The 16,562-nt window shown below is 45.0% G+C and overlaps 1 protein-coding gene across 2 annotated transcripts; it reads left to right on the top strand.

Moving 5' to 3' along the window:
- The first annotated feature begins 4,097 nt into the window (after positions 1-4,097).
- Positions 4,098-15,984, top strand: LOC120043218 (zinc finger protein 585B-like). 2 transcript variants are annotated; one of them, XM_038987867.1, is made up of 7 exons: positions 4,098-4,172; positions 5,577-5,779; positions 6,191-6,960; positions 8,724-8,819; positions 9,397-9,507; positions 10,593-10,725; positions 10,855-15,984. In XM_038987867.1, the coding sequence occupies exons 3-7, from the start codon at positions 6,925-6,927 to the stop codon at positions 13,824-13,826; spliced, it is 3,348 nt and encodes a 1,115-aa protein (XP_038843795.1). In that variant the 5' UTR covers positions 4,098-4,172; positions 5,577-5,779; positions 6,191-6,924; the 3' UTR covers positions 13,827-15,984. The 2 variants fall into 2 exon arrangements, with proteins under 2 accessions (XP_038843795.1, XP_038843796.1); XM_038987868.1 differs by lacking the exons at positions 8,724-8,819; positions 9,397-9,507; positions 10,593-10,725; positions 10,855-15,984 and having other exon boundaries at positions 6,191-6,906.
- Positions 15,985-16,562: the final 578 nt, after the last annotated feature.

Raw genomic sequence — 16,562 nt, 5'->3', positions numbered from 1 at the left:
TGTTCTCTTATCTCACCATGTCTACAGATTATCCCTTATCTCAGCATGTCTACAGATTATCCCTTCTACCTGTTCTCTTATCTCAGCATGTCTACAGATTATCCCTTCTACCTGTTCTCTTATCTCAGCATGTCTACAGATTATCCCTTCTACCTGTTCTCTTATCTCAGCATGTCTACAGATTATCCCTTCTACCTGTTCTCTTATCTCAGCATGTCTACAGATTATTCCTTCTACCTGTTCTCTTATCTCAGCATGTCTACAGATTATCCCTTCAACCTGTTCTCTTATCTCAGCATGTCTACAGATTATCCCTTCTACCTGTTCTCTTATCTCAGCATGTCTACAGATTATCTCTTCTACCTGTTCTCTTATCTCATCATGTCTACAGATTATCCCTTCTACCTGTTCTCTTATCTCAGCACGTCTACAGATTATCCCTTCTATCTGTTCTCTAATCTCAGCATGTCTAGAGATAATCCCTTCTACCTGTTCTCTTATCTCAGCATGTCTACAGATTATCCCTTCTACCTGTTCTCTTATCTCAGCATGTCTACAGATTATCCCTTCAACCTGTTCTCTTATCTCAGCATGTCTACAGATTATCCCTTCTACCTGTTCTCTTATCTCAGCATGTCTACAGATTATCCCTTCTACCTGTTCTCTTATCTCAGCATGTCTACAGATTATCCCTTCTACCTGTTCTCGTATCTCCCTGTTTTTTATTTGCTTGGAAAATGTCGATACTGGAGACTGTTGTCAGAAGAAACTGTGTAACCAAGCATTTTAATAGCGGCTAAGAAAATGCATTGTCGTTAATTGGAATGTTGGTTACCCTCCCACAATGTCACAATGGGTGGCAGAAATGTCAAGTTATGTACCACTGGATTTTATTTATTACAAGCTTAAAGGTATTCTGGGCAACTTTCAGAAGGTCTGGATGCCTTATATGGAATACAGTATGACGAAAGGAGTCTGTATAGAAAACATGCCCGGGTCAGGGGAGATACCTAGTCTATTTAGGCAATCCTTAGCTGCTGGGCTACTCAGTACTGGTCCTGGGGGTCTGTGTGTTGTCACTCTGGCCTTGGCCTAACACACCCGAAATCAATAATGAATGTTTCACTAAGATCCTTGAGCTGAGCGGGGTGTGTTAGGTTGGTGCGCTGCAGGGTGGTGGACCCCTTGGGGCAGGGTGGTGGACCCCTTGGGGCAGAGTGGTGGACTCCTAGGGGCAGGGTTGTGGACCCCTAGGGGCAGGCTGGTGGACTCCTAGGGGCAGGGTGGTGGACCCCTAGGGGCAGGACGGGGCGACCCTGCTATATTGTGTGCAAGTAAAAAGAGCTCTACAGTACTATTAGGCCTATGAGATTAATTATATGGAGGATGTGCTGCTCCCGAGTGGCGTAGAGGTTTAAGGCACTGCATCTCTCTCTAAGGCACTGCATCTCAGAGGTGTCACTACAGTCCCTGGTTCGAATCCAGGCTGTATCACATCCGGCCGTGATTGGGAGTGCCATAGGGCGGCGCACAATTGGCCCCGTATCGTCTAGTTTTGGCCGTGGTAGGCCGTCATTGTAAATAAGAATTTGTTCTTAATGGCTTGCCTAGTTAAATAAAGGTAAAATATATATTTGGCATCTTACATTCAAACAATGAATCCTGATCTAGGATAACTTTTCAAAACATGAAATTATTTGGCTTGCTCTAAAATTATTTTTTTGTAATATTTTTTTAAACTTTGGTTTCCAAACCTTTTCCTTGGGAATAAAAAAAAAAAAAGTTGGGAAGGAAATTGTGTTGGGAGTGAGTTGAGTTATTGACTAAACTGGTGGGGGTTGGGCCTGCAGCCAGCTCGATGCTGACTGGCTGAAATTTGATATAGAGGATGTCTTAATAAAGACAATCAAGTCTTTGTACTTTGTATTTTTTTAAGAGTACATTTTTTAGGCTTTTGGTTAAAGGTGCAACACAATATAGATTTTTGAATGACCTTTGATCTACTTCAGTCTTATCAATCACTTATCCATATGTAATTTACATTTACATTTAAGTCATTTAGCAGACGCTCTTATCCAGAGCGACTTACAAGTTGGTGCATTCACCTTATGATATCCAGTGGAACAACCACTTTACAATAGTGCATCTAACTCTTTTAAGGGGGGGGGGGGGGGGTTAGAAGGATTACTTTATCCTATCCTAGGTATTCCTTAAAGAGGTGGTGTTTCAGGTGTTTCCGGAAGGTGGTGATTGACTCCGCTGACCTGGCGTCGTGGGGGAGTTTGTTCCACCATTGGGGTGCCAGAGCAGCGAACAGTTTTGACTGGGCTGAGCGGGAGCTGTACTTCCTCAGAGGTAGGGAGGCGAGCAGGCCAGAGGTGGATGAACGCAGTGCCCTTGTTTGGGTGTAGGGCCTGATCAGAGCCTGAAGGTACGGAGGTGCCGTTCCCCTCACAGCTCCGTAGGCAAGCACCATGGTCTTGTAGCGGATGCGAGCTTCAACTGGAAGCCAGTGGAGAGAGCGGAGGAGCGGGGTGACGTGAGAGAACTTGGGAAGGTTGAACACCAGACGGGCTGCGGCGTTCTGGATGAGTTGTAGGGGTTTAATGGCACAGGCAGGGAGCCCAGCCAACAGCGAGTTGCAGTAGTCCAGACGGGAGATGACAAGTGCCTGGATTAGGACCTGCGCCGCTTCCTGTGTGAGGCAGGGTCGTACTCTGCGAATGTTGTAGAGCATGAACCTACAGGAACGGGTCACCGCCTTGATGTTAGTTGAGAACGACAGCGTGTTGTCCAGGATCACGCCAAGGTTCTTAGCACTCTGGGAGGAGGACACAATGGAGTTGTCAACCGTGATGGCGAGATCATGGAACGGGCAGTCCTTCCCCGGGAGGAAGAGCAGCTCCGTCTTGCCGAGGTTCAGCTTGAGGTGGTGATCCGTCATCCACACTGATATGTCTGCCAGACATGCAGAGATGCGATTCGCCACCTGGTTATCAGAAGGGGGAAAGGAGAAGATTAATTGTGTGTCGTCTGCATAGCAATGATAGGAGAGACCATGTGAGGATATGACAGAGCCAAGTGACTTGGTGTATAGCGAGAATAGGAGAGGGACTAGAACAGAGCCCTGGGGGACACCAGTGGTGAGAGCACGTGGTGCGGAGACAGATTCTCGCCACGCCACCTGGTAGGAGCGACCTGTCAGGTAGGACGCAATCCAAGCGTGGGCCGCGCCGGAGATGCCCAACTCGGAGAGGGTGGAGAGGAGGATCTGATGGTTCACTGTATCAAAGGCAGCCGATAGGTCTAGAAGGATGAGAGCAGAGGAGAGAGAGTTAGCTTTAGCAGTGCGGAGCGCCTCCGTGACACAGAGAAGAGCAGTCTCAGTTGAATGACTAGTCTTGAAACCTGACTGATTTGGATCAAGAAGGTCATTCTGAGAGAGATAGCAGGAGAGCTGGCCAAGGACGGCACGTTCAAGAGTTTTGGAGAGAAAAGAAAGAAGGGATACTGGTCTGTAGTTGTTGACATCGGAGGGATCGAGTGTAGGTTTTTTCAGCAGGGGTGCAACTCTCGCTAGTAATAATCTCTTACCTAGCTTGATGACTGTGGGCATTATTGCTTACTTCTTGTTGTTCTAAATAGAGATGACTAGAAGGGTCATGGGTCATATTGGATTGTGTAGAAAGGCAGGAAGTGAGCTTTAGATCCAAACAATCTGGAGCAGGAACCCCAGACCCCCCGCCAGGTTATGCCCCCCCCCACTTCTAAAACCAAAGTTGCACCCCTGTCTTAATTGTTACCCAGAAATGATTTGATATTGAGATAAAAACGGCTACATTGGACCCTTAAACACAATCTCTTTCTCTGAGAAATTGTATTGGTGTAAAATAATTTAATTTTCAATATTTCTTTGAGCACGCAATATAGCTCAGTATTTGTATTATTTATTTGATACAGTATTTTTTGATCATCTTTATCAAGGGTGCCAATAATTATGGACGTGGCTGTATATTAATCGTTTGACACTTTTGTACTATTGTATGGGGGACTTTTATTTTGAAATTCCCCCAAAATTCCGTGACCCGGATTTGACCTGTTAGTGCTACTGGCAAGAACACGTAACGTTAGCTAGCTAACAAAGCTCGAAATGCAACATCTCAAGGAAAAAGGTAACTAGTAGCTAGCTAGTAGTTTGCTATCGTTGCAGTGTGGTAGCGTCTGCAGAGAAATGTTCCTAAGATTGTTCTCTCTTTGGCCTCTGTCTCATAGCTAACTAACTAGCTAGCTAAAGTGAGTTATTTAAGTTGCGATCAAGTGATAGCTAGGCTAGCGAGCTATATAAACTAGCCTATTATGAATTCGTCAGGAATACATTTATCTTGTCATTTGCCGTGGTAGCCTCACGTTATGTCAAGAACAGTATTTGTATTAGGGATCCCCATTAGCTCCTGTCAAGGCATCAGTTACTCTTCTTGGGGTCCAAACACACCAAAGCACCCACATTACATATAAAACAGTGAACTATGTTCGTATGTGAACTATGGGACTCCCAATTACGGCCGGGGGTGATACAGTCTGGAATTGAACCAGGGTCTGTAGTGACACCTCAAGTTCTGAGATGCAGTGCCTTAGAACGCTGCGCCACTCGGGAGCCATCTCCAGATCCTTCTCTTAATTGCCTATAACCACAAAAAATTATAATTGCCTATAATCGCGGTCAATCTACGTTGAAAGCAGCCGTTTCTATGGTGATTTAAAGGGAAAGGCTCATAAATACACAATGAAAACAGGAACAGATTGCCTTTGTGGAGGGTGGATATTGAAATTCAGTCTGTTAGCTTCATGGCTACCGACATGAGTGCTACGGGTCGGTATTAATTTAGGCAGGTTACCTTCACTTTTTTTGGGAACAGGGACTATGGTGGTCTGCTTGAAACATGTAGGTATTACAGAGTCGGTCAGGGAGAGGTTGAAAATGTCTGATGACACTTGCTAGTTGGTCCGCGCATACTCTGAGTACACGTCCTGGTAATGGCTGGCCCTGCGTCCTTGTGAATGTTGACCTGTTTAAAGGTCTTACTCGGCTACGAAGAGCGTGATCACACAGTCGTCCGGAACAGCTGGTGCTCTCATGCATGCTTCTGTGTTGCTTGCCTCGAAGCGAGCGTAAAAGGCATTTTGCCCATCTGGTAGGCACTGGGCAGCTCGCGCCTGGGTTTCCCTTTGTAGTCCGTAATAGTTTGCAAGCCTGCCAGATCCGATGAGCGTCAGAGCCAGTGTCAGCTTCATAACAAACACTGTGAGGCAGCTGTGAGTGGAAAAACAAGATCTGTGAGCCCTTTCCAAAAGCCATGGAATATGATTGACTGAAATGCATAATTTGAGACTTGCCAACATTCATGCAGACTCCTACATACACTGATAACAGTCTGCGCTCCAACATATAGACCTCAGGGATAATTAGCAACATGGTATCATTTGGAAATGACTAACTTTATTTCTGTACGCTCAGGTTGACTTCCCCAGGGAATGTCCCACAAACAATGTCTCCTTTTCTGAATGTGTGCCTGTAGGTCCCTTTCTTCCCACAGCGTCTCTGCGTCTTTTGGTTCCTCCACTGCGGCTGGTGTCTGCAGCTCTATGGCAGGTTGTTCAGCGGAGAGACATCGTGGACTACGGCTCGGTGGAGGAGTTTGTCATCACTGTGTTGGACATAGTCCCGGATCTGATGACTTACAGAGAGAAAGTCCAACTCATCATGGGCCTGAGAGCACAGGTGAGAGATGGGGCTGATGGGTGGAGATCATGGGCCTGAGAGCACAGGTGAGAGATGGGGCTGATGGGTGGAGAGGGTAAAGGAGAGACTCAGGAGAACCCCTTGTTTCAACACGGGGGGTGAGGTCACTTCATTAGATGCATGTAGTTGTCTGGTTATAATCTGGGTAAATCTATATGAAGTAATTAGCTTGAGAACTAGGCTATACCACATTGCATTGCTATAGAAATTGATATAGTCCCATGAAAAAGTATTCTCCCAATGGCACAGTTTTCATATTTTATGAAACATGATGCATCTACCGCCGTGCTTAAAATGTCTCCATGGGAACAAGTCTCAGCTGCAGTCAATACACCAGTATAATTTGATGGAATTCTTAAAAAAAAAAAATCTAACTTTTACTCCCATCAGCTGGTTCTGAAGTTGTTGCACTCAGAACACCTAGCTGACTCTGACACCATCCAGTCACACCTGAATAGAATGAAGACCTGCAGCATCACTCATAGGGACAACCAGGTGAGTGTCACTCAGAACACCTAGCTGACTCTGACACCATCCAGTCACACCTGAATAGAATGAAGACCTGCAGCATCACTCATAGGGACAACCAGGTGAGTGTCACTCAGAACACCTAGCTGACTCTGACACCATCCAGTCACACCTGAATAGAATGAAGACCTGCAGCATCACTCATAGGGACAACCAGGTGAGTGTCACTCAGAACACCTAGCTGACTCTGACACCATCCAGTCACACCTGAATAGAATGAAGACCTGCAGCATCACTCATAGGGACAACCAGGTGAGTGTCACTCAGAACACCTAGCTGACTCTGACACCATCCAGTCACACCTGAATAGAATGAAGACCTGCAGCATCACTCATAGGGACAACCAGGTGAGTGTCACTCAGAACACCTAGCTGACTCTGACACCATCCAGTCACACCTGAATAGAATGAAGACCTGCAGCATCACTCATAGGGACAACCAGGTGAGTGTCACTCAGAACACCTAGCTGACTCTGACACCATCCAGTCACACCTGAATAGAATGAAGACCTGCAGCATCACTCATAGGTACAACCAGGTGAGTGTCACTCAGAACACCTAGCTGACTCTGACACCATCCAGTCACACCTGAATAGAATGAAGACCTGCAGCATCACTCATAGGGACAACCAGGTGAGTGCCACTCAGTGACATTGTAACTCTGCTGGTATTATTTGTAGTGGTTGATACCAAACCATAGCGACAGAAACACGGCTCACTTTTGTATCTGTGTCATAATGGCTTCTGGGACAGCATGGCCAGCGCCATTGAGGGCTGTCTCCATTTTAAAGAAGTCCATTTTCTTCTTAGTGTAAAGCTAATATTGGTGATGTACCACCCCCTGCAGTGCTGGAGTCCTGAACCAAATCTAGAGTGTCATTCATTTATTGTGGCCACAAGATGACGGTCATATAACAGAAAGACATTTAAAAACAATAGCACTCTATATGAAAAAGAAGACTTCGCTCTGATCATTGGCTGATCGTTCCCAATCCATAGGAATCCCCACCCAGTTGACTACTTAAAAATGGTGGAAGCCCTTAATGTCATTATCCATGCTAAAGTAGGTTATATCCATCCAGAGCCTTCATTTTTAACTCTATGGTTTTCAAACCATTACAGCTGTCTCACCCCCCCCCCCCCCCCCCCCCCCCCCCGGGGAAAAAGGGTTTGCGATAACTAGTTATGTAACGGGGAAATAGGTGGGAAAACGCTGATCCCCGTTAGTAAGGTTCACGGGTAGTAAGGTAACGCTCCCTACACTTTCAATGCATTTTCCCACAAAAGTTGGACAAACGCTCACGACAAGATAAGAAAGGTACGTCAACGGCATTCACACAGCTTGCGATTGTGCCACGTGCTCTGGTTAACCAGGCAAGGTGTTATAGATGCTGGCTCTTTTGATTTATTCACTGTGCTATCCATACTTCCTGTTATTCACTCTGCTATCCATACTGTGCCACGTGCTCTGGTTAACCAGGCAAGGTGTTAAAGATGCTGGCTCTTTTCATTTATTCACTCTGCTATCCATACTGTGCCACGTGCTCTGGTTAACCAGGCAAGGTGTTAAAGATGCTGGCTCTTTTGATTTATTCACTCTGCTATCCATACTGTGCCACGTGCTCTGGTTAACCAGGCAAGGTGTTATAGATGCTGGCTCTTTTCATTTATTCACTCTGCTATCCATACTGTGCCACGTGCTCTGGTTAACCAGGCAAGGTGTTATAGATGCTGGCTCTTTTCATTTATTCACTCTGCTATCCATACTGTGCCACGTGCTCTGGTTAACCAGGCAAGGTGTTATAGATGCTGGCTCTTTTCATTTATTCACTCTGCTATCCATACTGTGCCACATGCTCTGGTTAACCAGGCAAGGTGTTATAGATGCTGGCTCTTTTCATTTATTCACTCTGCTATCCATACTGTGCCACATGCTCTGGTTAACCAGGCAAGGTGTTATAGATGCTGGCTCTTTTCATTTATTCACTGTGCTATCCATACTGTGCCACGTGCTCTGGTTAACCAGGCAAGGTGTTATAGATGCTGGCTCTTTTCATTTATTCACTGTGCTATCTGTACTTCCTGTTATTCACTCTGCTATCCATACTTCCTGTTATTCACTGTGCTATCCATACTTCCTGTTATTCACTCTGCTATCCATACTTCCTGTTATTCACTGTGCTATCCATACTTCCTGTTATTCACTCTGCTATCCATACTTCCTGTTATTCACTCTGCTATCCGTACTTCCTGTTATTCACTGTGCTATCCATACTTCCTGTTATTCACTCTGCTATCCATACTTCCTGTTATTCACTGTGCTATCCATACTTCCTGTTATTCACTCTGCTATCCATACATCCTGTTATTCACTGTGCTATCCGTACTTCCTGTAGATTTGTGATCCTGAGGTGGAGGCATCAGAATCCAACTTCCTGAAGCTGATTAAAACGCTGCTGGAAGACCCAGTTGAGAGAGAACGCTTCTTTCAGGTCAGTGACTAAGTAGCTGATTCTGTTGATGATGATGGGGAGGATAATAACTCCAAGGGGTTGAATGCTTTGACAAGGTAGTGTTAAATGCTTAGATTCAAAAAGCACTGTCCTATTCCCTACTTCCTGTCAGTCACTGTCCTATTCTCTACTTCCTGTCAGTCACTGTGCTATTCTCTACTTCCTGTCAGTCACTGTGCTATTCTCTACTTCCTGTCAGTCACTGTGCTATTCTCTGCTTCCTGTCAGTCACTGTGCTATTCTCTACTTCCTGTCAGTCACTGTCCTATTCTCTACTTCCTGTCAGTCACTGTCCTATTCTCTACTTCCTGTCAGTCACTGTCCTATTCTCTACTTCCTGTCAGTCACTGTGCTATTCTCTACTTCCTGTCAGTCACTGTGCTATTCTCTGCTTCCTGTCAGTCACTGTGCTATTCTCTGCTTCCTGTCAGTCACTGTGCTATTCTCTACTTCCTGTCAGTCACTGTGCTATTCTCTACTTCCTGTCAGTCACTGTGCTATTCTCTACTTCCTGTCAGTCACTGTCCTATTCTCTACTTCTTTGGTTGTTTCTCAGAACGTTTTTCCAGAGGAATTCGGCCCAAAGTATCACTCCGCACTGCAGACTCTGGTGTGGGAGTTCCTCTCCAGACTGGAGAATCTGCTTCCAACACCGACCCTTCAACAGGTACCACCATAACATCTTACTACCTTCATCAGCATCGGACTGAGGATAGCCTTCATACATCAGGGTTATACCAAACGGGGACTTTACACAAATGCAAAAATATTAATTAATTGGATGAATAGATGCATAAAAGGTATATTTTATTCTATACCATTGTGCGTTTTATACCATTCATGCATTTTGTCAGCGTCTTGGAAAAACACTGTTTCTTTTCAGATGTATTAATGTGGTATACTGCAGCAGCCACACTTTAAATAATGTACAACTTCATTTAGCCTTGTAGTTATTCTTTGGAACGTTTAAGCTAGAAATGCCATTCAAAACTTTAAAACGTGCAGACTGGTCTGGAATAGTGTGCTTAAATACACATTTTTGAAACCATTTATACTGTTAAAACTATTTAATGTTTTTTCCTCCAAAAAAAAAAAACTTTATCCACTTTAATGGAATTTCTTCAACATTCTAAAGCTTCCGTTGTTGAATACTCCCACGACTTCTAACATTCTATTCACTGTAAACATTGTCACTTTTGATGCAAATCAGCGACTTTGAACACTTTCCCAACAACTTAGACAAAAACCTAGAGCATACAACATCTTAAGGCTGTTTTATACTTGGCCTAACGACGTGTTTGTAGACAATTACAACTCGACAAGTATCGTTGGTCAAAACGACATTTCATTTTATACTCCGGTGGAACGTCTGTAGACCGGAGCTGCGACTGTCGGTTTCCATGTTCATGTTGCAGACAGAAAGCTGAACTTTGACCCTGTTTCAGCGTCCGTTGTCATGGTTACCAGAAACGAGAGCGCACACGTTCTAAAAAATCTTAAGTAGAATGCCCTGCTTTTATTTCGTCACATTATTTAGATCTTGTTGTAATTTATCTTCCTGTAATGATGAATACAAATTAGCTAAAGTTAAGACGTTGTCAGCTATGCTCTGGTCATTATTTTTAACTGGCTAGGCAGCTAGCTAACAAGCTAGAAACAAACCAAACATTGTTTATGAAGTTGCTTTTAGCGAGGTTATGATATTATAGAACTGGATCTGTTGTCATTGTCCAGCCATTCTCTTTTCCTCAGACTGCATCTTGGTTTCTCCCTGACCCCTCTGTCCTGGAGGAGTGTGGGCAGTCTGTGCGTCACCCTCAACCTTTGAGGACCCTTCTCCAGTACCACACCAACCTTTCTCCAGTCCCACATGTTGAGGCCAATGGTAGGAGAAGACTTTTTGAAAAATGAAGGAGTGATAATTTTAATGTTTTTTTTTTTTGTACGGTTTTTGACATTCATGTTTTGATATTGCCTTTTCTTCTTCTCTTGTCCTCGGCTCTGTCATCTGGAGACAACCACATCCTGTCTCCATCTCCCCGAGAGTCATTCACTGACCAAGCTGACCCAGAGATCCAATCAGAACCCTTACAGACATTTATGACCATTCAAAGCCCTGCATCATATTACTTTGAGTCAGAAACACCTTCGCTGGATTACAGGGAGAGTCAACAAGGGATGAATTTAGACCGCACTGCAAATGTCGACATTCTGCCTTTGAATGAAGAGGTAGAGTGTGTAAACAAGGAAACTCTTGACAAAGAGAGTGAAATGGATCAAGTTTTTCTTCACCTTCGTGCTGACAGTGGGCCGAAAATCCAACCAGGAGCTCACCGCTTCGAAAAGGAAATGCAGGACATTTCTAATGTGTCTACGTCCTGTCGGCTCCTTAAGCCCACGGTGCTGCTGCACAGACTTGACATTACTGATATGCTGTCACCTGTGTCAGAGGTCTTTCCAACGCCGAGCAGAGAGAGGCTTCAGATTGACAATGTGGAAACCCAAGGACAGAGAGAAGGACGGGTCATATCACAAAAGAGCGAGAGGAATGTCGACGTAGAGCCCTCAGATAGCCAGCCTCAATATCCTCTGGTCCCTGGCCTATGCCATACTAAGAGGAGTGTCGACGTAGAGCCCTCAGATAGCCAGCCTCAATATCCTCTGGTCCCTGGCCCATGCCATACTAAGAGGAGTGTCGACGTAGAGCCCTCAGATAGCCAGCCTCAATATCCTCTGGTCCCTGGCCCATGCCATACTAAGAGGAGTGTCGACGTAGAGCCCTCAGATAGCCAGCCTCAATATCCTCTGGTCCCTGGCCCATGCCATACTAAGAGGAATGTCGACGTAGAGCCCTCAGATAGCCAGCCTCAATATCCTCTGGTCCCTGGCCCATGCCATACTAAGGGGCAGCCTAAAAGAAGCATGCGTGTCAAAATATGCTCCTTGTGTGGGAAAACTTTCAGGGAAGCAAAGGATTTGACAGCACACATAACATCTCACACTGAGCAGAGGCCTTACCAGTACACCCTGTGTAGACGAGACGTTGAACACCATGAGGACTTACAGAAACATCGTCAGAATGTGTGTGAGGTGGCAATTCAACCAGAAGAGGATAACACGTCTGCGACATCTACGGAGGATTGCACAGAGATATCCCAGCCCCACGACACTTTACCCCAGAGAAGGCACATGAAAATCCAACGTGGTAAACCAAGACAGTCTTCCAAAGTCACCAAATGCTCCCTGTGTGATAAGACCTTCAGTAAGGCATCACACATGGGGAAGCACATGAGATACACACATGGGAAGCTCCTGTGCCTCAACTGTGGGGATGTTTTTGAGAACTCCACTTTGAAGAAACATAAAAAAGTGTGTTTGAAGACAAAGAAACGTCTCTCTTGCTCTCTGTGCGGGGACACCTTTGATCTCTCTGAGCCAAACGAGCGTGAGGACGTGAACCCACAGCAACTTCCGAGGAAGGCTCTTCCAGAGGCCAGCGCTCTTTTAGCAGCAGTAGAAAATGCGACAGAGATACCTCAGCCCTCAAACACAACACCCCAAAACCCAACCACCTCCAATGCTCTGCCCTTTCAGCTAGCTAATCATTACAGAAAATGCCTTTTATGTAAAGAAGCTTTTGATAATGGAGAAGACCTGAGAAGACATCTGAGATTTCAACATGGTGTACTTCCTTACCTGTGCTTCAAATGTGGGGAGAGTTTCCAAAGCACATCTGATCGGGAGAAACACTCGGACGAGTGTTCCGGTCAAAACATTCCAGATTCCAGAAAGTGTCCCGGGTGCAGGACAAGGACTTCTCAATATAGGCAGCAGCAGGAAATGACAAGTCAGGAAGTGAACCTTAAAAGACACCAGACAGCCTGGCCACTACATACAGGGGAAAAGGAGATGGAGATCCCACAGTCCAGCAGCACAGACGTTGACTTCTCAAATGACTCTCAGCAACACCAGATAAACCAATCAGTCAATCAATCAAACTTATTGGTAAGGTGCTTTTTCGATCAGCGAACTGCTCTCGCAGTAAGTCGGTCTGGACCCCGAAGAGCCAACCAGTGTGATGAGAGGAACATTCAGACACAGCAAGACTTTAATGAGGAAGTCAATCCAAGCCAAACACTAAGGGAGGTTGACCCAGCAGGTGAAAGCACATCTCAGCCTTCAAGGGGGAACGGGATAGAGACTCCCCACAGTACTGAATCCCACAACCCAACAACCTGCCATGCTTCCCCCACTCTGCCCCCCGGTGTGAATTTAGATTCTAGAACATGTCACGTGTGCTCTAAGAGTTTTCGTAGGAAACAATCCCTGATTTTGCATCTGAGACGTCACGGTGAGGGGGCCATTAAGTGTCCCATATGTTCAAGGTGCTTTGGTCGCAACAGGGATTTAAAGTTTCACCTAGCCAACAAATCAGGTTGTGGGCCACTGCGCCGTAATCTTACCACCGTAATCGTTCCCACAAAAGACACGTCGGTCTTCACTTGCCCCGAATGTCTGCAACAGTTCACAAGCGAAAAGAAACTGAAATCCCACATGGTATGTCACACAGGAGATGGCTTCTCCTGTAGCTTTTGTGGCAAAATGTTTGCCGGACATAATCAATTAAAGTTTCATATTCGTTGTCATAGTTACAGGCCTTATCTGTGTGATACGTGTGGCAAGGATTTCCCATCTCAGAGTGCGTTGGAATCCCACGAGCGCGTGCACACAGACGAGCGGGCGTACTCTTGCACAGATTGCGGGAAAAGCTTTAAGCGGAAGGGAACCCTGACGCAACATCGACTGATTCATACGGGAGAGCGGCCGTTTGCCTGCACTCTTTGTCGAGTACGTTTTACCACCAATAAGCATCTGAAACTGCACATGATGTGTCACACGGGGGAGAGGCCTTTTAAATGTCCGGTTTGTGGGAAGGGCTTTAGACAGAAAGGCGATTTGAGGCAACATCAACCTTTGTGTTCCTAGTTGCCTTGGCGCTCAAGAGTTAAGATAAAAGAGTTCTTATGTTCTTATTGTGTCTGGCAGTATTCAGACGTAATGTACTTCCGTCTCACCCTGCGTTCATAACATCTGGTACATTTGTGAATAGCAGCAATCCGACTGAAAAATCCACTTGAACGCCTCTCCAACTGGTAATTACTTGTCGGGAAACTCGTCTGTCATCTCTGAGCTTCCGACTTCTGCCACATGCTGAACTCTGATGTCACATACAAAGGACATGACCTTTGATAACAGCATTTTTAGCAGTTAAATGCAACAACAAAACATTATTTATAAAAATAAAATAAAAAATCTATTCATGTTTTTTGAAAACAAGTTGTTAGTGAGCAGGTTGCTGTTTATGGTTGACACAGCTTTGCCATCAGCCAATCAGCGTTTTCTAAATTGGTTCAAAGCATGTGAATGTACTCAACTCGTTGCTCCCAGTTTCCCGTTTTGCCGTGAAGGCAGCATAAAGCCCGCGGGAAGTGCCGCAGGTGCATTCCAAGACGGTTTGGAATGGAGACTTCAACTTACGATTTTGACGAGGTTATCAATTAGCCTATTAGACCAATGTCAATAGGGATGTTTCCAAATGCAATACATCTTATTCCGCCCGTCGCATAAATAAGACCTATTAAGTACGACAGGAATGGTTTAATTTCTTTGTCTTGCACAATTGTCCATGGCTGTCTTATTGCAACGATCCATAACTTTCTGAGAGGAGATCAATATTGTCGGGTATCTGATTCGAGGAATCACTGAAGACTGAAATGCTGATAAAATGCTGTTGGAACAGACCTCTCAGTGGGCAGATGTTCCGTTGGGTTCATTGTTTAGGAGTATGATGCATTGCCCAGTTGTAACAGACCTCTCAGTGGGCAGATGTTCCATTGGGTTCATTGTTTAGGAGGATGATGCCCTGCCCTGTTGTAACAGACCTCTCAGTGGGCAGATGTTCCATTGGGTTCATTGTTTAGGAGTATGATGCACTGCCCTGTTGTAACAGATCTCTCAGTGGGCAGATGTTCTATTGGGTTCATTGTTTAGGAGGATGATGAGGCACTGCCCTGTTGGAACAGACCTCTCAGTGGGCAGATGTTCCATTGGGTTCATTGTTTAGGATGATGCCCTGCCCTGTTGTAACAGACCTCTCAGTGGGCAGATGTTCCACTGGGTTCATTGTTTAGGATGATGCACTGCCCTGTTGTAACAGATCTCTCAGTGGGCAGATGTTCCATTGGGTTCATTGTTTAGGAGGATGATGATGCACTGCCCAGTTGTAACAGATCTCTCAGTGGGCAGATGTTCCACTGGGTTCATTGTTTAGGAGGATGATGATGCACTGCCCTGATGTAACAGACCTCTCAGTGGGCAGATGTTCCACTGGGTTCATTGTTTAGGAGGATGATGCCCTGCCCTGTTGTAACAGATCTCTCAGTGGGCAGATGTTCCATTGGGTTCATTGTTTAGGAGGATGATGCCCTGCCCTGTTGTAACAGACCTCTCAGTGGGCAGATGTTCCACTGGGTTCATTGTTTAGGAGGATGATGCCCTGCCCTGTTGTAACAGACCTCTCAGTGGGCAGATGTTCTATTGGGTTCATTGTTTAGGAGGATGATGATGCACTGCCCTGTTGTAACAGACCTCTCAGTGGGCAGATGTTCCACTGGGTTCATTGTTTAGGATGATGAGGCACTGCCCTGTTGTAACAGACCTCTCAGTGGGCAGATGTTCCATTGGGTTCATTGTTTAGGAGGATGATGATGCACTGCCCTGTTGTAACAGATCTCTCAGTGGGCAGATGTTCCATTGGGTTCATTGTTTAGGAGGATGATGATGCACTGCCCAGTTGTAACAGACCTCTCAGTGGGCAGATGTTCCACTTCTACTATTTCCACACAAAAAAAAACTGTTACTTTTAGTTCATTTTGAATTCTCCATATTGAATGAGTTAATATTGAATGAGTTAATTTTGAATTCTCCATATTGAATGAAATAATCTAATCTGTTGAAAAAGGTTTATTTTTTTTAATGACAAACTTCTTAGCTTTGTAAAACAGCTAATTGTATATATCCTTTACAAAACTGCAACTATATGTCTACAATAATTGTAATATAATAAACATAACAGCAACCCATGCATTATCCTCAATTTTGTCATCCTTCCATTTTGTATGTTACAATTGGTTCTACAATGGCCTGTAATGGCCTCTCCCCGATCTGTCTTAGTGAAAAGTTGTCGACAAGAGTTTCTGAATTTACATCCATTGCACAGAAATGATTATTCTGTGGGTATCCTTCTTAAGGTATTGGTTGTTACAGGTAACTGCCAAAATAATGGAAACACGCGAGTAAATGAGGGATACAAATTATATTGAAAGCAGGTGCTTCCACACAGGTGTGGTTCCTGAGTTAATTAAGCAATTAACATCCCATCATGCTTAGGGCCATGTACTGTATATAAATGCTGGGCAGGCAATTATTTTGGCTACCATGGCTATGCTCTCATAGGATGACAATGCTCCCATCCACTAGGCACGAGTGGTCACTGAATGGTTTGATGAGCATGAAAACGATGTAAACTATATGCCATGGCCGTCTCAGTCACCAGATCTCAACCCAATTGAACACTTATAGGAGATTCTGAAGCCCTTGAGACAGCGTTTTCCCACCACCACCATCAACAAAATAACAAATGATGGAATTTCTCATGGAATA

Source organism: Salvelinus namaycush, unplaced genomic scaffold (assembly GCF_016432855.1).
Source record: "Salvelinus namaycush isolate Seneca unplaced genomic scaffold, SaNama_1.0 Scaffold88, whole genome shotgun sequence".
Classification (NCBI taxonomy): domain Eukaryota; kingdom Metazoa; phylum Chordata; class Actinopteri; order Salmoniformes; family Salmonidae; genus Salvelinus; species Salvelinus namaycush.
This window is presented reverse-complemented; position numbering and strand designations above follow the sequence as displayed.